The sequence below is a fragment of the Ranitomeya imitator genome, chromosome 3, assembly GCF_032444005.1.
Source record: "Ranitomeya imitator isolate aRanImi1 chromosome 3, aRanImi1.pri, whole genome shotgun sequence".
NCBI classification, from domain to species: domain Eukaryota; kingdom Metazoa; phylum Chordata; class Amphibia; order Anura; family Dendrobatidae; genus Ranitomeya; species Ranitomeya imitator.
Window position 1 is genome coordinate 234,477,160 of NC_091284.1, and position 23,990 is coordinate 234,501,149.

General features: G+C 42.0%; 1 protein-coding gene across 1 annotated transcript in view; it reads left to right on the forward strand.

The window, feature by feature from the left end:
- The window catches only part of PFKFB2 (6-phosphofructo-2-kinase/fructose-2,6-biphosphatase 2), a 69,910-nt gene extending 47,463 nt beyond the window's left edge, over nucleotides 1-22,447 (forward strand). The window contains exons 14-17 of the mRNA XM_069756281.1: nucleotides 2,224-2,288; nucleotides 3,195-3,374; nucleotides 9,512-9,534; nucleotides 17,442-22,447. Coding sequence (XP_069612382.1) covers nucleotides 2,224-2,288; nucleotides 3,195-3,374; nucleotides 9,512-9,534; nucleotides 17,442-17,499 — 326 coding nt within the window. The 3' untranslated portion in view covers nucleotides 17,500-22,447. The remainder of the gene's footprint in view (nucleotides 1-2,223; nucleotides 2,289-3,194; nucleotides 3,375-9,511; nucleotides 9,535-17,441) is intronic.
- The last annotated feature ends 1,543 nt before the right edge of the window (nucleotides 22,448-23,990 follow it).

Sequence of the window (23,990 nt, forward strand, 5' to 3'; positions counted from 1 at the left end):
GTCGGGCCACTCTGCCATAAAGGCCCGACTGGTGGAGGACTGCAGTGATAGTTGACTTTGTGGAACTTTCTCCCATCTCCCTACTGCATCTCTGGAGCTCAGCCACAGTGATCTTGGGATTCTTCTTTACCTCTCTCACCAAGGCTCTTCTCCCATGATTGCTCAGTTTGGCTGGACGGCCAGGTCTAGGAAGACTTCTCGTTGTCCCAAACTTCTTCCATTTAAGGATTATGGAGGCCACTGTGCTCTTAGAAACCTTGAGTACTGCAGAAATTCTGTTGAACCCTTGGCCAGATCTGTGCCTTGCCACAATTCTGTCTCTGAGCTCCATGGCCAGTTCCTCATGATTCTCATTTGGTCTGACATGCACTGTGAGCTGTGAGGTCTTATACAGACAGGTGTTTCCTTTCCAAATCAAGTCCTATCAGTTTAATTAAAAACAGCTGAACTCCAATGAAGGAGTAGAACCATCTCAAGGAGGATCACAAGGAAATGGACAGCATGTGACTTAAATATGAGTGTCTGAGGAAAAGGTCTGAATACTTATGCCCATGTGATATTTCAGTTTTTCTTTTTTATTAAATTTGCAAACATTTCTATTTTTTTAGTCAAGATGGGGTGCAGAGTGTACATTAATGTGAAAAAAATACCTTTTTTGAATTTACCAAATGGTTGCAATGAAACAAGTGAAAAATGTAAAGGGGTCTGAATACTTTCTGTACCCACTGTATAAACCAAGAATGTGTAAACCATGTACACTTTGAGATTTCCTTCCTTCTTTTCCTTCTCGCCCAGTATGGCTTTGCCCCTGCCAATCCTTAGCCATATGCTTGTCATGGGGCTGCTAATCAGATCCTTTATAATTCATAGAGGGAGAATTTACTAACACACCAGAGTTAACCTAAAGTTCAATGGGGGTAAGATGCACCAGATTAATTAAGAGGTTCTATAGCTTGGGACAGCCACATGAAAGAGTACGTCATGGCTGGGTATGTGTATTCGTTCTGTGAGGGCCTTGCATCCGTGCATGCTGCCTGTAGTCGTTGGTATTGGCTGGCCAGGACCATAGGTTCCACAGTTCAATAAAGAAGACTTCTGTTCCAAAATAAAGTCTTTACTAAACGGTAACTTGTTAAGGGTTATGTACAAGGGATAGCGGGTACAAAGTCTTATGGACGTTTCATTTACAGTATGAAGCATTTTCATTCACAATGTATCCTTTCTGTGTAATCTGCTCCAGGGCTAGTGAGGCAAACTGCTTTGTCCTACTTCATCACAACCTAGCTTCTGTGCCACAGTCCTGATCAGCAAGTCTCTCTACTCACTCAGCGGCTCCGCATCCTATTTCTTCCACTACTGATGTTCTGGACCTACCGCTTGGGACCCCCACTAGTCCCACAAACTCTTTTCCTGTTTAGGCCCATTAAACTCTTTTCCTGTTTAGGCCCATTACCTTCGGCGTTTGCATGTTTAGGGTTTTCTTGACTTTCTTAGCCAAGGACCCTTTTCCGAAAGCCGCTCTGTCTCATCAGTTACTTTAGGATCTCAGTATTCAGCTTTTTGTTTGTCTCTTTTCTCTCTGTATCACACTTAAAACAGCTCTACTCACTTAGCACTTCCCACTTGCATTTGAACTCAAACTGACTAACTAAAAGCAGTCTCTTTTCCTAACACTAAGCCACTCCCACTATGGGCTAGTCTCAAACATTAACACTATGCTATCTTACCCTAACGTCACTACCTAGACTAGAGTCACTATTTGTCCCTATACTACCTGTTATACACTATTATACATTTCTAACACTACCTATAACAATATGCATAACCATATCACAATACATTACAATACGATTTATACAACAGATTCAAGACATTATTCACGTTACAACACATAAATTTGTGTCTTCAGAGGTAGGAACACGACAGTCATTGTCCACCACCTTTACAGCACTCATATAGCAAATCTATGCCACCTATGAGATGGCCGAGATTCAGGCCATAGTTTGCTCCAGTTTTTGGCAAGAGCTATGGTAAAACTGTTGGCCAGTTGAGGCTTGACCCCCTTTCACTAAGCGCCTACCACTTCTCTTGTCCTTTTTGAGAGAAGCACAAAATTGCACATTTTAAGCAAAAATATTGCGTGCCACCTTTTCAAATCAAAACCGTGTATTAGTCCGAACTCCTGCCTGTAGCCATATCTCTGCTTTTTTTTTGTCTTTCAAGGCTGTAAAGTTGAAATGATGAAGCTAAATGTGGATGCAGTGGACACGCACCGAGACAAACCAGAGGTAAGTTTTATATGCTGCCGTGGCTATTTGATTACGATTCAACCATGTTTTAAATATGTAATGTAGAAAGAGACACAAAAGACAAGGTTCTATACTGATTTAGTTTTCCTTAAATAGCATGTGTCAGTTGGATGATCCCTCCTAAGCCGTCTATTGGGTCATGTAAGGGGTAGAAAGTTGAATAAAATGATACCGTGATATCTGTGATCAATGTCTCATTCCAGAAAAATCCACATTTTTCTTAATCTTTAAATTAGCTGTTATGATCTATGGGCCGGACATAGATCTCCCTGAGAATCTGCCTCCTGAGCTTATTTATAAAAGAAAAAGGGGAGTTACCAGTGTGACATGTAATGACCACTCTCTTCCTTCATTATCTACATGTCTCACACAGTGATGCCCCTTTAATTTTAAATAAACCCTAGGTGCAGATTATAATGCAGATCAGTGTCCGGCCCATAGACCTTAACAACTCATTTACATATAAGAAAAACTTGACTTTCTCAGGAATAAGCCATCAGATCACACTTATCAAGGTATCATTTATTTCAGCTTTCTATGACCTGCATGCCCATATACACTGCTTAGTAGGGTTGATCCTACTGACAAATTAGATTCCTTTTAAATCAATCCCAATTTTGGCAAAATAAAAATTACAAACCTCTAAAGAACGCAGTTGGCAAATTAAACTGATCGCACCTTTGTGCTTATCATTACTTTGCTACATTACCTATGAAATTACCACTTAGGTTATTAATTTTCCATATCATAGTGTATGCGATATACATTGGAACCAAGTTGGAGCTTCTTTTCATCACTGTCATATGTGATGTGCAAGCAAGCCAATACTTTTACAATATTCTTTATTATAATGAGTATTTTATATTTTTTACCAAATTCTTTCAGGGCACCTTTGATATGAACCATACACCTATGCGAATGAGGCGAAACAGTTTTACTCCTCTGTCCAGTGCCGACACAGTCAGACGACCACGAAACTACAGCGTTGGGAGCCGTCCAATTGATCCAGTAGGGGCGGATAGATTCAGAATGGCTCCAGATGGGTCTGATCGCCCACTGAAACAAGTCAGTATTTTTTGTGTTGCCTCTCAAATGATTATCATAATTGAGTCGATACTTCTGAAAATTTTCACATACCAATAATTTTAGCTGAGGGCTCTAAAAGGTCAGAATCAATTTTGGGTTAAAATTAGGAACTGATTTCTACTATCTTTGCCATTATTTACTTTTGAGGAAATACTTTTAAAGGGAACCTGTCACCCCCGAAATGGAAGTTGAGCTAAACCCACCGGCGTCAGGGGCTTATCTACAGCGTTCTGTAATGCTGTAGATAAGCCCCCGATGTAACCTGAAAGATGAGAAAAAGAGGTTAGATTATACTCACCCAGGGGCGGTCCCGCTGCAGTGGGTGTCGCGGTCCGGTCCGGGGCCTCCCATCATCTTACAATCATGTCCTCTTCTCGTCTTCACGCCGCAGGCTTACTTTGTCAGACCTGTTGAGGGCAGAGCAAAGTACTGCAGTGCGCAGGTGCCAGGAAAGGTCAGAGAGGCCCGGCGCCTGCGTACTGCAGTACTTTGCATTGCCCTCAGCGTGAAGACCAGAAAAGGACGTCATCCTATGAAGATAGGAGGCGCCGGATCGGACAGCGACACCCATCGGATCGCAGCGGGGGACCGCCCCTGGGTGAGTATAATCTAACCTCTTTTTCTCATCTTTCAGGATACATCGGGGGCTTATCTACAGCATTACAGAATGCTGTAGATAAGCCCCTGATGCCTGTGGCCTTAGCTCAAGTTCCATTTTGTTGGTGACAGGTTCCCTTTAAATAAGTTTGTGGCCATACCCAGAGTCTTAAAGGGACACTGTCACCTGAATTTGGAGGGAACAATCTTCAGCTGTGGAGGCGGGGTTTTGGGGTATTTGATTCACCCTTTCCTTACCCGCTGGCTGCATGCTGGCTGCAATATTGGATTGAAGTTCAATCTTGCCTTGTGCAGGCATGTACTATGAAGGACCGAGAATGAACTTCAATCCAATATTGCAGCCAGCATGCAGCCAGCGGGTAAGGAAAGGGTGAATCAAATACCCCAAAACCCCGCCTCCATGGCTGAAGATTGTTCCCTCCAAATTCAGGTGACAGTGTCCCTTTAAGGATAAACCACCAAAATGAAATTCCAAAACTTCCTGTGTCTTTACCTCTCAAAAGTGTTTCCTCGCCCAGCCCCAGCCTCTTTACCTTGATTGATAAATCACTGTCTGACTTTATTGCTTGGTACCTAACATCACACAGGCAATGAGCTATCATTCAAGCTAGAGGCTGGTGCTGGGCGGGGAAACAACCTCAGGAGGGAGATGCTCATGAAGTGCTCTGTCACACCTTAAGCACTTAACATATAATTTGGATATATATTAAAATGGAAATTCTTTGAGAATGTAGCAACAGATAGAAGATTTAAAGGAGTTGATGGATTTAAATTTTAAAGACCCGCATTCCCATCCGTGCATGCCCTTTGAGGGGGAGGGGGTGATCTTGCTAACAGATTCCATTTAAACTCGGAGGTCACAGAAACTAATTATTTTGCCTCAATCAAAAGTCCTCTAGCCTGGAGAATAATTCTCATCCACAGTGGCATTTCTGTGTAAGTCAGTTAATCAGATACCAATATTATTTATGCATGCATTTCTTTGGCCTGACAAAGGGCCACACAATAATCCTATTTGTCAAACCCAACTTACAGCCATCATCATCATTTTTTTCATTCCATATTGCATAAGGTGCAGCGGCATATGAAAGTACTCACCCCCTTGGCATTTTTTGTGTTTTGCTACCTCACAACCTGGAATTTTTAGTTTTGTTTTTTTTTTGTTTTGTTTTTTTTTGGAGGGTTTGTATCCGTTCATGTAAAGAACATGCCTACAACTGTGAACATTTGTTTTTCTTTTTATTGTGAAGCAAAGAACAAATAGGACAAAATAACTGAAAACTTCAGTGTGCATAACTATTCATTCCCGTAAAGTCAGTACTTTGCAGAGCTTCCTTTGACAGCAATTACAGCTACAAATCTACTATATAATTGTCGATGGGTCATTTCGGTCTGTCCTTCTTTCTGTCACGGATATTCATTGGTTGCGGCCTCTGTCTGTCATGGAAATCCAAGTCGCTGATTGGTCGCGGCAAAACAGCCACGACCAATCAGCGACGGCCACAGTCCGGAAGAAAAAGGCCGCTCCTTACTCCCCGCAGTCAGTGCCAGACGCCCGCATACTCCCCTCCAGCCACCGCTAACACAGGGTTAATGCCGGCGGTAACGGACCGCGTTATGCCACGGGTAACGCACTCCGTAACCGCTGCTATTAACCCTGTGCGTCCCCAACTTTTTACTATTGATGCTGCCTATGCAGCATCAATAGTAAAAAAATGTAATGTTAAAAATAATAAAAAAAAAAAACACCTGCTATTCTCACCTTCCGTAGTCCGCCGAGCCGCTCGTGCCTGCCGCCATCTTCCGTTCCCGGTGATGCATTGCGAAATTACCCAGAAGACTTAGCGGTCTCGTGAGACCGCTAAGTCATCTGGGTAATTTCGCAATGCATCCTGGGAACGGAAGATGGCGGCAGCCACGCGCGTATCGCCGGAGCTTCGGTGGATCCTAGGTGGTGAGTACATAACTATTTTTTATTTTAATTATTTTTTTTAACAGGGATATGGTGTCCACACTGCTGTATACTACGTGGGCTATGTACTACATAGGCAGTGTTATATACTATGTGGGCTGTGCTATATACTGCGTGGGCTGTGCTATATATTACGTGGCCACTGTTATATACTGTGTGGGCAGTGTTATATACTACGTGGTTGCTATATACTGTGTGGGCAGTGTTTTGTACTATGTGGCTGCTATATACATACATAAATACATATTCTAGAATACCCGATGTGTTAGAATCGGGCCGCCATCTAGTCACTTTGGATAAGTCCCTATGAGCTTTCCACATCTTCCCACTGGGATTTTTGCCGATTCCTCATCAAAAAACTGCTCCAGTCCCTTCAAGTTAGGCCTCTTTCACACATCAGTGTCTCCGGTACGTGTACTGATAGTTTTCTCACGTACCGGAGACACTGACACACGTAGACCCATTCAAATGAATGCACATGTCTCCGTGTTTTCACGGACCGTGTGTCCGTGTGCAAAGCACGGAGACATGTCCGTTTTTCTCCGACAGCACGTACCGCAATACGTCCCACACACGTGCACACGGAGAACAGTGTGCACTCTCCTCCGTGTGCATGTACCGCCCGCAAGAGAGACAGCGCTACTGTAAGCACTGTCCCCACTGCGTATGGTGCTGAAGGCGGCATTCATCTCTTGTCCCCTGCAGGAGAGAAGAGATGAAAAATCGTGTTTTGTTTTGTTTTTTTTTGTTAAAAATAAAGTTTGGGGTCACCTCCCGCCTCCCATCCCCTGTGCGCCCGCCCGCTTGCTGAGAAATACTCATCCAGCTCCCGCGATGTATGCTCTCAGCGCCGGCAGCCTGTCCTGTGTGAGCGGTCAGGTGGTACCGCTCATTACAGTGATGAATATGCGCTGTCTCCTGCATGGTCCGTGTGGTCCTCAGTCGGCACACGGGCGGCACACGGCTGCCGCACGTGTGCCACACTGATGTGCTATGTGAGCACACGGACACGATTTCTCCGGTACCGGAATTATCTGGACGTGTGAAACCGGTCTTAGATGGATTCCTCTGGTGAACAGCAATCTTCAAGTCTGACCACAGATTCTCAATTGGATTAAGGACTGGTCTTTGTTAAGGCCACCCCAAAACATTTACACGTTTCCACTTAAACCACTCGAGTGTTGCTTTACCAGTATGCGTTGGGTCATTGTCTTGGAAGGTGAACCTCCGTCCCAGTCTGAAATCATTGACAGACTGAAACAGGTTTTGCTCAAGAATATCCCTGCATTTCGCATCATCCATTTTCCTCTCAACTTGAACCATTTTACCTGCCCCTGCTGCTGAAAAACATCCCCACAGTATGATGCTGCCACCATCATGTTTCACTATGGGGATGGTGTTCTTAGGGTTATGAGCTGTGTTGATTTGGCGCCAGACATATCGTTTACCTTGGTGGACAAAAAATTTAATTTTGGTCTCATCTCATTACAGCTTCTTCCTCCTTACAGTTTAGAGTCTCCCAAATGTCTTTTGGCAAACTTCAAAATGAGCCTTTACAATTTTTGTGTGTAAGTAAAGGTTTTTTTCTGCCCAGTCTGCCATAAAGGCCACCTTTATGGAGTGTAAGGCTTATTGTGGTCGTGAGGACAGATACTCCAGTCTCTGCCTGGGAACTCTGCAGCTCCTTTAGTATCTGTGGTGCCTCTCTGATTAATGCCCTCCTTGCCAGGCTGAGAGTTTTAGTTAGCAACCCTATCTTGGCAGGTTTGTTGTGTTACCATGTTTTTTCCTTCTGATGATAATAGATTTGATGGTGCTGGGGGGAATCATCAGAGATTGGGATATTTTTTTTATGTTTTTATAACCCAACCCTGACTTGCATTTCTCAACAACTTTGTCCCTGACTTATTTGTAGATCTCCTTGGTTTTCACGGTGTTGTTTGGTTAGTGTTGCCTCTTGCTTAAAGGTGTTGCAGCCTCTGTGGCCTTTCTGAAAAGCTGTATATACAGCTCTGGCAAAAAATAAGAGACCACTGCAAAATTTTCAGTTTGTCTAATTTTTCTCTATATAGGTATATTTTTGAGTAAAATGTAAATTGTTCTTTTATTTTATAAACTACTGACAACATGTCTTCGAGTTTCCAAGCAATAAATTTTGTATTTATTTTCTGAAAATGAGAAATGGTCAAAATAACAAAAAAGGCATTGCTTACAGACCTCAAATAATGCAAAAAAAACAAGTTCTTAATCATTTAGAAACAACAATACTAATGTTTTAACTCAGGAAGACTTCAGAAATCAATATTTTGTGGAATAACCATAAGGTCACACTGCTTCTGGGTGACCTTATGCCACTCCTGGTACAAAAATGTAAGCAGTTCTTTGTTTGATGGCTTGTGACTATCCATCTTCCTCTTGATTACATTCCAGAGGTTTTCAATGGGGTTCAGGTCTGGAGATTGGGCTGGCCATGACAGGGATTTGATGTGGTGGTCCTTCATCCACACCTTGATGGACCTAGTTGTGTGGCATGGCGCATTGTCCTGCTGGAAAAAAACAGTCCTCAGAGTTGGAGAACATTGCCTGAGCAGAAGGAATCAACTATTTCCAGGATAACCTTGTATGCGGCTTGATTCATACGTCCTTCGCAAATATTAACCTGCCCAATTCCAGCCTTGCTGAAGTATCCCCAGGTCAACACCTGGTTGTCTAATGGTTAGACGGAGACCTGGAGAGGTGTACAAGCCACAGGGTCTTGCGCCCACTGTAAAATTTGGTGGAGGATCGGTGATGATCTGGGGATGTTTCAGCAAGGCTAGAATTGGGCAGGTTGTTCTTTAAGAAGGACGTATGAATCAAGCCGCATTCAAGGTTATCCTGGAAAAACAGTTGATTCCTTCTGCTCAGGCAATGTTCCCCAACTCTGAGGACTGGTTTAACAACAATTTACATTTTACTAAAAAATATACCTATACAGAGAAAAATCAGACAAACTGAAAATTTTGCAGTGGTCTCTTAATTTTTGCCAGAGCTGTATACTGACAGTCCATGTGACACTTAGATTGCACACAGGTGGACTTCCTTTCACTAAGCATGTGGAAGGAAGTTCACCTGTCACCAGAAATTTCTAGGGGCTTCATAGCAAAAGGGGTGAATACATATGTACATGCTAATTTTTAGTTATTTGATCCCATAAATGTAATGTATGCCTATATTTTTCTCACTTCACCAACTTAGACTATTTAGTGCTGATGTATCACACACAAGTTGGATTATAAAAATATTTAAACACAGGTTGTAATGTAACAAAACATGTAAAAATCCAAGGGGGTTAACACTTTTGCAAGCCACTGTTCATTTTGTGATGTCCTGTAGATCTAAATCTGTTCAGTGTAGAAGAGAGAATCTTATCCGAAAAGCATCTGACACTGTAAAATGTACATCCTTACAGTAGGTTAGACAAGCTTTGTCATCTATAATCTTGAATAATGTGTATTTTTCTTTACTTTTTTCCTGTAACTTACAGCGTTCCCTGGAAGCCCCTTACATGTGAGTATTATCTAATGAGTAGATCATAATTTCTTTATTTAGAGATTTCATTAGAATGTCAAAAATGTGAGGAAACTTTTCTTAAGAAAAGGAAAAAAAATATGTATAAATGGATAGATTTTGAGAACGCTGAAGTTTCTTCAAGCAGCTTATTGGCTAGGGTGTCGACCGCGATGAGCTAATATTAATGGCCTACCTTACTGATAGGCCGACAATATTCTGACCTGGGAAAACACCTTTTAAAGAGAACCTCTCACCACTGTTAGCATCTTAAACTGGCCACGTCATGAAATAGTGGCTCCAGAGCGGATGAAAACTTAATTTTATTTTTTAATTTCTCCTCTCTTTTTGCGGATATATAAGCTTGTGAAGTTTAAGTTCTAATTTTTACTAAGGTGAGGGGGCATGATGATGAATCACAAGCAAGAAGCGTTACGCCCCCTGAGCTAGGTCTCTAATGACACACGGCCCTGCTGTCCTCACTGATCTCTTATTTTAGGGCAGGGTAGAGCAGAGCTGTGAGGAGGTGCAAGAGATGTTTGTAATGTCACAACTCTCTTCTACTGAGTGTGAACAGGTGCTGAACCCAGAGTCGCCAACTCGTATATAGTAAAGTAAATAGGGCAGCACACTGCAGCGCCAAAACATGCAAACTTGAAAACACGAAATTTGAACTGCACTACTGCACTAGAAATATGAAAAATGAGAGCTTTTAGCGCATAAAAATGGCCATATTTATGTGTACCTCGTAGCCACTTTACGGCATCTCTCTTATACGAGGTCCTACGCTTGACCTACCTCGCTGAGAATAAACGTCTCCATCTGAATGGGTACATGTGAAACCTCTTCTTGGACTCAAATTCTCTCTCTCTGTGGAGGGGTATTAGACCTACTATAATTAAAACACCTGAAGCTAGGAGGCGGGGAGTGCACGATCAGAAGGCTAAAGAATACATTTCAAAAACCTGACCTGCACATCCAAACATAGACTGAGTGTGAACAGGTGCTGAACCCAGAGTCGCCAACTCGTATATAGTAAAGTAAATAGGGCAGCACACTGCAGCGCCAAAACATGCAAACTTGAAAACACGAAATTTGAACTGCACTACTGCACTAGAAATATGAAAAATGAGAGCTTTTAGCGCATAAAAATGGCCATATTTATGTGTACCTCGTAGCCACTTTACGGCATCTCTCTTATACGAGGTCCTACGCTTGACCTACCTCGCTGAGAATAAACGTCTCCATCTGAATGGGTACATGTGAAACCTCTTCTTGGACTCAAATTCTCTCTCTCTACGAGGTACACATAAATATGGCCATTTTTATGCGCTAAAAGCTCTCATTTTTCATATTTCTAGTGCAGTAGTGCAGTTCAAATTTCGTGTTTTCAAGTTTGCATGTTTTGGCGCTGCAGTGTGCTGCCCTATTTACTTTACTATATACGAGTTGGCGACTCTGGGTTCAGCACCTGTTCACACTCAGTCTATGTTTGGATGTGCAGGTCAGGTTTTTGAAATGTATTCTTTAGCCTTCTGATCGTGCACTCCCCGCCTCCTAGCTTCAGGTGTTTTAATTATAGTAGGTCTAATACCCCTCCACAGAGAGAGAGAATTTGAGTCCAAGAAGAGGTTTCACATGTACCCATTCAGATGGAGACGTTTATTCTCAGCGAGGTAGGTCAAGCGTAGGACCTCGTATAAGAGAGATGCCGTAAAGTGGCTACGAGGTACACATAAATATGGCCATTTTTATGCGCTAAAAGCTCTCATTTTTCATATTTCTAGTGCAGTAGTGCAGTTCAAATTTCGTGTTTTCAAGTTTGCATGTTTTGGCGCTGCAGTGTGCTGCCCTATTTACTTTACTATATACGAGTTGGCGACTCTGGGTTCAGCACCTGTTCACACTCAGTCTATGTTTGGATGTGCAGGTCAGGTTTTTGAAATGTATTCTTTAGCCTTCTGATCGTGCACTCCCCGCCTCCTAGCTTCAGGTGTTTTAATTATAGTAGGTCTAATACCCCTCCACAGAGAGAGAGAATTTGAGTCCAAGAAGAGGTTTCACATGTACCCATTCAGATGGAGACGTTTATTCTCAGCGAGGTAGGTCAAGCGTAGGACCTCGTATAAGAGAGATGCCGTAAAGTGGCTACGAGGTACACATAAATATGGCCATTTTTATGCGCTAAAAGCTCTCATTTTTCATATTTCTAGTGCAGTAGTGCAGTTCAAATTTCGTGTTTTCAAGTTTGCATGTTTTGGCGCTGCAGTGTGCTGCCCTATTTACTTTACTATATACGAGTTGGCGACTCTGGGTTCAGCACCTGTTCACACTCAGTCTATGTTTGGATGTGCAGGTCAGGTTTTTGAAATGTATTCTTTAGCCTTCTGATCGTGCACTCCCCGCCTCCTAGCTTCAGGTGTTTTAATTATAGTAGGTCTAATACCCCTCCACAGAGAGAGAGAATTTGAGTCCAAGAAGAGGTTTCACATGTACCCATTCAGATGGAGACGTTTATTCTCAGCGAGGTAGGTCAAGCGTAGGACCTCGTATAAGAGAGATGCCGTAAAGTGGCTACGAGGTACACATAAATATGGCCATTTTTATGCGCTAAAAGCTCTCATTTTTCATATTTCTAGTGCAGTAGTGCAGTTCAAATTTCGTGTTTTCAAGTTTGCATGTTTTGGCGCTGCAGTGTGCTGCCCTATTTACTTTACTATATACGAGTTGGCGACTCTGGGTTCAGCACCTGTTCACACTCAGTCTATGTTTGGATGTGCAGGTCAGGTTTTTGAAATGTATTCTTTAGCCTTCTGATCGTGCACTCCCCGCCTCCTAGCTTCAGGTGTTTTAATTATAGTAGGTCTAATACCCCTCCACAGAGAGAGAGAATTTGAGTCCAAGAAGAGGTTTCACATGTACCCATTCAGATGGAGACGTTTATTCTCAGCGAGGTAGGTCAAGCGTAGGACCTCGTATAAGAGAGATGCCGTAAAGTGGCTACGAGGTACACATAAATATGGCCATTTTTATGCGCTAAAAGCTCTCATTTTTCATATTTCTAGTGCAGTAGTGCAGTTCAAATTTCGTGTTTTCAAGTTTGCATGTTTTGGCGCTGCAGTGTGCTGCCCTATTTACTTTACTATATACGAGTTGGCGACTCTGGGTTCAGCACCTGTTCACACTCAGTCTATGTTTGGATGTGCAGGTCAGGTTTTTGAAATGTATTCTTTAGCCTTCTGATCGTGCACTCCCCGCCTCCTAGCTTCAGGTGTTTTAATTATAGTAGGTCTAATACCCCTCCACAGAGAGAGAGAATTTGAGTCCAAGAAGAGGTTTCACATGTACCCATTCAGATGGAGACGTTTATTCTCAGCGAGGTAGGTCAAGCGTAGGACCTCGTATAAGAGAGATGCCGTAAAGTGGCTACGAGGTACACATAAATATGGCCATTTTTATGCGCTAAAAGCTCTCATTTTTCATATTTCTAGTGCAGTTCAAATTTCGTGTTTTCAAGTTTGCATGTTTTGGCGCTGCAGTGTGCTGCCCTATTTACTTTACTATATACGAGTTGGCGACTCTGGGTTCAGCACCTGTTCACACTCAGTCTATGTTTGGATGTGCAGGTCAGGTTTTTGAAATGTATTCTTTAGCCTTCTGATCGTGCACTCCCCGCCTCCTAGCTTCAGGTGTTTTAATTATAGTAGGTCTAATACCCCTCCACAGAGAGAGAGAATTTGAGTCCAAGAAGAGGTTTCACATGTACCCATTCAGATGGAGACGTTTATTCTCAGCGAGGTAGGTCAAGCGTAGGACCTCGTATAAGAGAGATGCCGTAAAGTGGCTACGAGGTACACATAAATATGGCCATTTTTATGCGCTAAAAGCTCTCATTTTTCATATTTCTAGTGCAGTAGTGCAGTTCAAATTTCGTGTTTTCAAGTTTGCATGTTTTGGCGCTGCAGTGTGCTGCCCTATTTACTTTACTATATACGAGTTGGCGACTCTGGGTTCAGCACCTGTTCACACTCAGTCTATGTTTGGATGTGCAGGTCAGGTTTTTGAAATGTATTCTTTAGCCTTCTGATCGTGCACTCCCCGCCTCCTAGCTTCAGGTGTTTTAATTATAGTAGGTCTAATACCCCTCCACAGAGAGAGAGAATTTGAGTCCAAGAAGAGGTTTCACATGTACCCATTCAGATGGAGACGTTTATTCTCAGCGAGGTAGGTCAAGCGTAGGACCTCGTATAAGAGAGATGCCGTAAAGTGGCTACGAGGTACACATAAATATGGCCATTTTTATGCGCTAAAAGCTCTCATTTTTCATATTTCTAGTGCAGTAGTGCAGTTCAAATTTCGTGTTTTCAAGTTTGCATGTTTTGGCGCTGCAGTGTGCTGCCCTATTTACTTTACTATATACGAGTTGGCGACTCTGGGTTCAGCACCTGTTCACACTCAGTCTATGTTTGGATGTGCAGGTCAGGTTTTTGAAATGTATTCTTTAGCCTTCTGATCGTGCACTCCCCGCCTCCTAGCTTCAGGTGTTTTAATTATAGTAGGTCTAATACCCCTCCACAGAGAGAGAGAATTTGAGTCCAAGAAGAGGTTTCACATGTACCCATTCAGATGGAGACGTTTATTCTCAGCGAGGTAGGTCAAGCGTAGGACCTCGTATAAGAGAGATGCCGTAAAGTGGCTACGAGGTACACATAAATATGGCCATTTTTATGCGCTAAAAGCTCTCATTTTTCATATTTCTAGTGCAGTAGTGCAGTTCAAATTTCGTGTTTTCAAGTTTGCATGTTTTGGCGCTGCAGTGTGCTGCCCTATTTACTTTACTATATACGAGTTGGCGACTCTGGGTTCAGCACCTGTTCACACTCAGTCTATGTTTGGATGTGCAGGTCAGGTTTTTGAAATGTATTCTTTAGCCTTCTGATCGTGCACTCCCCGCCTCCTAGCTTCAGGTGTTTTAATTATAGTAGGTCTAATACCCCTCCACAGAGAGAGAGAATTTGAGTCCAAGAAGAGGTTTCACATGTACCCATTCAGATGGAGACGTTTATTCTCAGCGAGGTAGGTCAAGCGTAGGACCTCGTATAAGAGAGATGCCGTAAAGTGGCTACGAGGTACACATAAATATGGCCATTTTTATGCGCTAAAAGCTCTCATTTTTCATATTTCTAGTGCAGTAGTGCAGTTCAAATTTCGTGTTTTCAAGTTTGCATGTTTTGGCGCTGCAGTGTGCTGCCCTATTTACTTTACTATATACGAGTTGGCGACTCTGGGTTCAGCACCTGTTCACACTCAGTCTATGTTTGGATGTGCAGGTCAGGTTTTTGAAATGTATTCTTTAGCCTTCTGATCGTGCACTCCCCGCCTCCTAGCTTCAGGTGTTTTAATTATAGTAGGTCTAATACCCCTCCACAGAGAGAGAGAATTTGAGTCCAAGAAGAGGTTTCACATGTACCCATTCAGATGGAGACGTTTATTCTCAGCGAGGTAGGTCAAGCGTAGGACCTCGTATAAGAGAGATGCCGTAAAGTGGCTACGAGGTACACATAAATATGGCCATTTTTATGCGCTAAAAGCTCTCATTTTTCATATTTCTAGTGCAGTAGTGCAGTTCAAATTTCGTGTTTTCAAGTTTGCATGTTTTGGCGCTGCAGTGTGCTGCCCTATTTACTTTACTATATACGAGTTGGCGACTCTGGGTTCAGCACCTGTTCACACTCAGTCTATGTTTGGATGTGCAGGTCAGGTTTTTGAAATGTATTCTTTAGCCTTCTGATCGTGCACTCCCCGCCTCCTAGCTTCAGGTGTTTTAATTATAGTAGGTCTAATACCCCTCCACAGAGAGAGAGAATTTGAGTCCAAGAAGAGGTTTCACATGTACCCATTCAGATGGAGACGTTTATTCTCAGCGAGGTAGGTCAAGCGTAGGACCTCGTATAAGAGAGATGCCGTAAAGTGGCTACGAGGTACACATAAATATGGCCATTTTTATGCGCTAAAAGCTCTCATTTTTCATATTTCTAGTGCAGTAGTGCAGTTCAAATTTCGTGTTTTCAAGTTTGCATGTTTTGGCGCTGCAGTGTGCTGCCCTATTTACTTTACTATATACGAGTTGGCGACTCTGGGTTCAGCACCTGTTCACACTCAGTCTATGTTTGGATGTGCAGGTCAGGTTTTTGAAATGTATTCTTTAGCCTTCTGATCGTGCACTCCCCGCCTCCTAGCTTCAGGTGTTTTAATTATAGTAGGTCTAATACCCCTCCACAGAGAGAGAGAATTTGAGTCCAAGAAGAGGTTTCACATGTACCCATTCAGATGGAGACGTTTATTCTCAGCGAGGTAGGTCAAGCGTAGGACCTCGTATAAGAGAGATGCCGTAAAGTGGCTACGAGGTACACATAAATATGGCCATTTTTATGCGCTAAAAGCTCTCATTTTTCATATTTCTAGTGCAGTAGTGCAGTTCAAATTTCGTGTTTTCAAGTTTGCATGTTTTGGCGCTGCAGTGTGCTGCCCTATTTACTTTACTATATACGAGTTGGCGACTCTGGGTTCAGCACCTGTTCACACTCAGTCTATGTTTGGATGTGCAGGTCAGGTTTTTGAAATGTATTCTTTAGCCTTCTGATCGTGCACTCCCCGCCTCCTAGCTTCAGGTGTTTTAATTATAGTAGGTCTAATACCCCTCCACAGAGAGAGAGAATTTGAGTCCAAGAAGAGGTTTCACATGTACCCATTCAGATGGAGACGTTTATTCTCAGCGAGGTAGGTCAAGCGTAGGACCTCGTATAAGAGAGATGCCGTAAAGTGGCTACGAGGTACACATAAATATGGCCATTTTTATGCGCTAAAAGCTCTCATTTTTCATATTTCTAGTGCAGTAGTGCAGTTCAAATTTCGTGTTTTCAAGTTTGCATGTTTTGGCGCTGCAGTGTGCTGCCCTATTTACTTTACTATATACGAGTTGGCGACTCTGGGTTCAGCACCTGTTCACACTCAGTCTATGTTTGGATGTGCAGGTCAGGTTTTTGAAATGTATTCTTTAGCCTTCTGATCGTGCACTCCCCGCCTCCTAGCTTCAGGTGTTTTAATTATAGTAGGTCTAATACCCCTCCACAGAGAGAGAGAATTTGAGTCCAAGAAGAGGTTTCACATGTACCCATTCAGATGGAGACGTTTATTCTCAGCGAGGTAGGTCAAGCGTAGGACCTCGTATAAGAGAGATGCCGTAAAGTGGCTACGAGGTACACATAAATATGGCCATTTTTATGCGCTAAAAGCTCTCATTTTTCATATTTCTAGTGCAGTAGTGCAGTTCAAATTTCGTGTTTTCAAGTTTGCATGTTTTGGCGCTGCAGTGTGCTGCCCTATTTACTTAACTCTCTTCTACTGTCCTCCTCACTTATAATAACAGTAGGTGTTGGCGGTGAGATCAGTGAGGAGAGCAGGGCAGTGTGTCATTACATGTCTACCAAAGAGCCAATCAGTTTTGACCTTCTCTGGGGGCGTGTGCTTTTTGTCCCCTGCATGATGCCTTCTGCTTATCATTCGTCAATATCATGCAGAGGAAAAAGTACCCACCCCCAGAGAAGAATATATGCTAACGCCCCCTCAGTCTTAAACATAAATTCTAACTAAATTTTAGTAGCTAATATCTCCTCAACGGTAATGAGAAATTAACAAATAAAAGCTACGTTTAATTTAGCTCCTCAGCCCCTATTCCAAGGTGTTGCCAGTTTAAGTTACGGAAACTGGTAAAAGGTCCTCTTTAAGAGCTACTAAGACGTTTAGAAGATCCTATGTTAATTTTGTTTTTTATTGTGTCTGAATGGGAATGTAAAGATGTATAAAACATATTATTGGAGTAATTATCTTTTTCTTTTATATTGCAGGGGACCAACTGATGCCAATGGTTGCGATGCCTTTCATTCTTTCTCTGCTGCTGTGTAATTGGCTGAAGTGTCTGTAGAATATTCGTCTGCTTCATCCATTTAGTCGTATCCATGGTCCATTACCGCTCTGTTTCTTCCCGTCGAAGAGCGTTTGCTACTACATGTCTTTCCTCTTGTGTTTTGTGCTTGTCGCTCTGTGGTCAACAAGCAGTGTATGAAGACTGAAGAACAACTTGTGACGGACATTCTCGGACCTGGAGTTAGAACACATCGGCAGGGGCCAGCTGGTGAATGGCATTGTGTAAAACGTTGATTTAATTATTTTTTCTAGACCGAAAACCTATGGTTTGTGTAGTCGCAGTTGTCTTTTCATGTTATAAATACTGATACAGTGTCTGTAGCTAACTAATAGAAACGCCATTGTTAGTGCCAACATATCTGATAGGTTAGTGGCTTATAAGGTTCACTATTCTACTTAATGGGGTTGTCCGGTATTCTGCTAAAAGTCTGCAGTCTCTTATGAAGCTATAGACTTCTGAATCCTTCCAGTGTGCGCACCGCGCTACACCGTCAGAATTCTCCGGAAGTTCTGCTGAGAGCCGGTGGTCACGTGACAGCTGTGATTTGCACACTTACGGCCACATTGCGATTAGACGTGCTGATCCTTTCTCAATACAAGTGAATTGATCGAGGCTGAGCACGTCTAGTTGGATTGTGACTCGGAAATATGCAAATCACGTATTTGCGGTCAAGTGACCTCACGCTCTCTCTGGAGAATACTGACCGTGTACAGTGTGTGCACTGTAAGGATTCAGAAGTCTATAGTCAGAGTGTCCAGACATATAGCAGAAGACCGGACAACCCTTTTAATAAAGGTCATTGTTTGACATAAATGTCTATAAGAAGCATATTAGTTATGGAAATCTCATAGAAATGTATTTCTTACTACTGCCTGGATGAGTGTATATCTGACAGCTTTTCAAAGGGTCTTATGACACGGGCTTCTCAAATGCCCACAGCAAGGGCTGATCAGTGATACGGGAAGTGTATCAGCACCCATTTATTTAACATTTACATATTGCAATATTTGTGAAGGTTCATATGAATAACTCTTTATAGTATTGTCGGCATCACATTTCTCCTGTGTGCACGGGTGGATGTTCCGCTGACCAATCATGATTTCTAGGTCCACATAAACAATGCACTAATCAACAGATAATCCAAAATTATCAACATGATGAACGTGTTCACACTGGGCACGATTGTTCATGAACTCATGTAAAAGGCCCTTAAAGGGGTTGTCTTGGCAATATAAAATCTTTGCCCAGAGGACGGAGGTATGTAAAATAAAATAAATAAAAATAAGCTCAGTCATGCTCGCCTACCAGCATCTACTTGCATCCAAGCTCTGGGGCTGCTCTGTGGCCTGCGCGGACACGGGAAGTGGTGATGTCACCTTTCCATGCGGCCCATGACTTGCAGCATTGGTGAGGTGACTAGAACAACACATCATCAGATGTTTTATGGTGATGGCCTGCTCAAAATCATCAGACTGCTGCAGCCAATCACAGGGCATAGTGGTCCGGTAGGCGAGTCTGATTGTGTTTGGAGTTTTTTTTGTTGACCGACTCAGTCCCCTGGTTTTATTTTGTCTTGACGTGCGAATACTATACAAATGTAGAAAGATATTAACATAGATATTTTCCAAAATGTAATCAGCATACAGATCCACTACCAGACAGCACTTTCTCTAAGGGCGTGATGTAGTAACAATTACTATTTTTTTTCTGCTCTATTAACATCATTACCGTCATTGTCCACACTGCCAGTCAAGGCATTTCCAAACTTATGAGACCCGGTGGTCACTGTCCCTACTGAAACGTTTTCTTTTCTCTATTACATGGTCAAGTTAATTTTGGCTTATAAGTGTATTTATTTGTATTATCTTTTCCTTTGCCTTCTCATTCCAAAAATCTGCAGATTTTAAGCCATTGTGTGTTTAATTTATTATAGACCCCTTATATTGGAAATATATTTCTGCACAAACTAATTTTTTTTACCCTTTATACCGTAGTTGTGTCCTGCAATTTAGATTTTTAGATATTTTTCATCGGTTAACCTTTGCCCATTTTTTTATGGTACGGTAATTTGTGGCCTTGATATAAGAAGTGGCATTCTTTTTTTTTTTTTTTTTTTTTAGAATGTATATAGACGTTTTAGAATATAGAAACTCTGTATTAGAATACAACATTACCACACAAATGTACAACCTCGTAATGTCAAATGTTTGTAACTTAATTGCTATATATTGAATACAATTGCGCACATTTTAACGAAGTTGCTTTAACCTCTATAACACAGGTTACTACGTGACATCTTTCTAGTTTCCATGTTCCTATTTGAGATGGACCAGTGGCATCTAATGCGATTTGTGTATTTAAGATGGCGTATGTGTGAATGAATATATGGTGCTGGGTAATCTCAAGTACTCGTGTAAGGGAACTGAGTGTATTTGGTAATTTATTATGGATTTGTACTAAAAGTAATGTCACTGGTCCTAAAACTTTTTCTCCTTTTTTTTTTCGTGCCTTCAATTCTCCAAATGTTTTCCTTTTTAGATACTGTGAGATGGTCTGTTGCTGTTTTTGTTACATTTATTGTTGTTACACTTGTTTTCTCCCAATTTTAAGCCAATTCCGCCCAACTGCACTCAATTGAAAAGGCAGCATTCTGAACAATGGGTCAACAGGTCTATCCATCATTACTGAATAGACCTATTATAATTATTGTGATAAAGTCACTTTCAAGGGAACCTGATATCAAATAAACATCCTCAATTGCAGCCATACTTATACAGCATAGTGATAACATTATTCTGTACAGTTGTAACATAATGCTCGATACCTGTAGAGTCAAGATGACACTTCTGGTCTCTTTTAAAGGAGCCCCAGAAGTGTCTCCTTCAGTGTCATCCGATTCTGGGATTACAAGTCCGCTCCAGCGGCATATGCCCCATGCACAGATAAAGCCGAAGTAACATAGTAACATAGTTAGTAAGGCCGAAAAAAGACATTTGTCCATCCAGTTCAGCCTGTATTCCATCATAATAAATCCCCAGATCTACGTCCTTCTACAGAACCTAATAATTGTATGATACAATATTGTTCTGCTCCAGGAAGACATCCAGGCGTCTCTTGAACCCCTCGACTGAGTTCGCCATCACCACCTCCTCAGGCAAGCAATTCCAGATTCTCACCGCCCTAACAGTAAAGAATCCTCTTCTATGTTGGTGGAAAAACCTTCTATCCTCCAGACGCAAAGAATGCCCCCTTGTGCCCGTCACCTTCCTTGGTATAAACAGATCCTCAGCGAGATATTTGTATTGTCCCCTTATATACTTACCTAGAAGTAGGTACTCCTCATTGCACTGCGCATATGCCGCATGCTGCCAAAGCTGATCTGTAATACCAGAACTACATAACTCTACAATATTCAGAGAGCGCAATATATATATGTCTGGGTTAGGGACAACAGTACAAAGAACCTCCTAAATAAATCTCTGGGACTAAATATAGTCAGGAGGTGGAGTACTCCAAACATAATGATCCACAAAAGAAAACCAACGGAGTAACCATGAACCACCAGTAAGGTAAAAAAAATATATTAAAAGGTTATTACAATTATATATTCACCTGGGTTTTCAAAGGATGAATTAACAGGGTGAGCATACAAAATCAATATACAATACAACACACAGAAGAAATTGAAGTGTATACAGAAAACATTACATTATAAAATCCAAGTGGCCATGAACACTAGGTGAAAAAAGTATAGTTATTAAAAAAAAGTGTTGCTTACCCATAATAAGGGAGGATAGGATGAGCCCACCGCGCTGCCTCGACGCGCGTTTCGTGGTTAACCTTTCTCAAGAAGAAATTTCCCCGATCATCCTTTCCTCCCTCATTATGGGTAATACCTATACTTTTTCACCTACTGTTCATGGTCATTTGCCTTTTTTGTTTTCTGCATATACATTGTTTCAAGAGGTGATTTTCTGCTGGTTGTTTCATTTTATATTGGATTTTTGATGCTCTCCCTCTTACTTCCACCTTTGTAGACCAATGTGTATATAATAGTAATAACCTTTTTAATTTTTTTTTCAATAAACTTTTTAACATTATTGGTGGTTCATGGTTAGTCTGTTGGTTGTCATTTGTGGTTCATGACTCTTAAGCAAGCAGAACCGCCCTCTTTAAGGGTAGTACTTGATATTTTATCACGTTATCTTTTACTGTATGATCCAAAGCCTGTTTCACAGAGTGCCCTCATTAGAAATCTAGTTCCACTTTCTGTGGCATTATAGCGGCTGTTTAGGGATAGAATATATGATGGATTTTGTTAGGGATTTTCTTTGAATAATGGAATGATTGAAATGATACAAAAATATCGTCCTCAACACTGTTGCCTCCATTTTGTGTACCTGCATGCTGTAGAACACCGTAACCTGTTATTGCTGACAACTATTATATAGATGTTCTTAGAGTACAGTCACTGCAATAAACATCCGCACTATACAGTTATTAAAGCATTATCTAATGGAAACTGTCATCTGTCATATCGGTTAAAGGGGTTGTCCACCACATTAACAGTAGAACTAAAAAAAAAAAATACAAATCCTCCTGAATGGGCTACACTTTTCAGCTCTTGCAGTTGTGTTCCCTGCCAGTCTAGTGGCAGCAACATCTGGTGGGGAGCATCACGTGACAGCTGTCAGCATGGAGGAGCTGTGCCTGTCCGGCAGGTGGGTACAAACACACACATACTCTGGGCAAATGGAGCTTCACTGTTAATGTGGTTGAAAACCATTCAATAAATTCATCTTGACTGCATCGAGATGGAAAAAGTTGTAAAACTGTGGAAGGGCTTGTTGACGGTGCAGGTTGTTGTTGTTTTTTTTTTTTTTTTGTGATCCAAGTGAAATCTTGGTTTGCTCCAAAAAATTGATCAAAACTAAAAAAAAAAAATATATATATATGAAAAAAAAATTGACCCATTTATAAGTACCCTGGGCCTTTTTTCTTCTCCAATGTCATGGCTCTGCCATATTGCACTGTGGGAGCAGGAGATTAAGGAGAGGAAACGTGTTTATTTTGTAGCTAGATACGCACAATTTATGAGAATTTGTTGGGGTAATCCTTTCATTAATGAGAGTATGGTTGACATTTTTTAAGCTGAAGTATGGTACGCATCAATATATGGAAAATGCCTCTTCCCGTAACAGGTAATTGATGGCTTTTTGGCCTCTCATGTGACACTAAACGGAAGAGATATCTGATTTTGCAATTAATTGGCTTAAAAAAGAAATGTTTTCCCTTCTGAAAGAGTAAGACAAATTGAGGTCTTTTTTTAATCTATTCATTTATTCATTGCAATGTAATTCCCTTAATAAACAATGTGTAGCTGAAATGGTTTCAACTTGTTTTCCTATAACACTTAATTTTATTTACCCTGCTTAATGTGAAAAAGAATCCCAAATCCTATGTTTTGAGACGCATCAGTAAGACGCCCATAAAGATGTTTTTACATAATCAAAAATGATCTATTCACACAGGTTAGATATAAGTTCTCTATAGGTCCCACTGCTCATGAGCAGAAGAGTCCTGTGTCCCCTCCTTTTGGCTGGAAGCATGGTGTGTATGCTCAGCAGGTATTCCAATAAATGTCTGAAGCAGTGGTCCCCAACTCCAGGCCTCGAGGGCCGCCAACAGTGCAGGTTTTCAGGATTTCCTTAGTATTGCACAGGGGTTGGAATCATCACCTGTGCAGATGATCACATTACCACCGATGCAATACTAAAGAAATCCTGAAAACCTGCACTGTTGGCGGCCCTCGAGGCCTGGAGTTGGGGACCCCTGGTCTGAAGGATGGATACACACAGTTGAGTACAGCACTTGGCTTTCTCTTTGTCTTCTAAAGCAGACTCTGTCAGCAGAATGACTGTTCAAACCAAGTACAGGCCATTGCTGCACCCTTGGGGTGGCCAAACATTTAAATAAACCTTCCTATCTGTTACACACCTGTCCTGGATCTGTACTTTGCTTCCCTCTCCCTGATCACTAAACTCTGTGGTGCTCTATGTCGGGTTTTGCAGATGGTCTGGCGTACTCCCATGTGAGCATCAGCCCAGGCTTATACAAGTCTCACTGAGACATACCCTTGTGTCTTGGTATTGCATTAAGACTTCTGTGTTGCTGGACCTTTGCTTGCAATTCAGCTACTCCTGCACTCCATCTGCCTGCCTGTCGTTTCCTGCATTTCATCCGCCTGCAGCTTCCTGACTTCTTCATCCTGCTTGCGGCTTCCTACATCCTGTCTGGTCTGCTGTCCGTCAGCTTTTTGTGCCCTGTGTGCCCCACCTAGCTGCAGCACCAACAACTGTGGCCCACCTGGGCCTTGGGCTTCATGGATCCACCTCACTTAGTGAACCTCACAACACTTTGTTTTCCCCTCTATCTTTATCTTTCCTCTTCTTTGATTTTCACCTCTGGC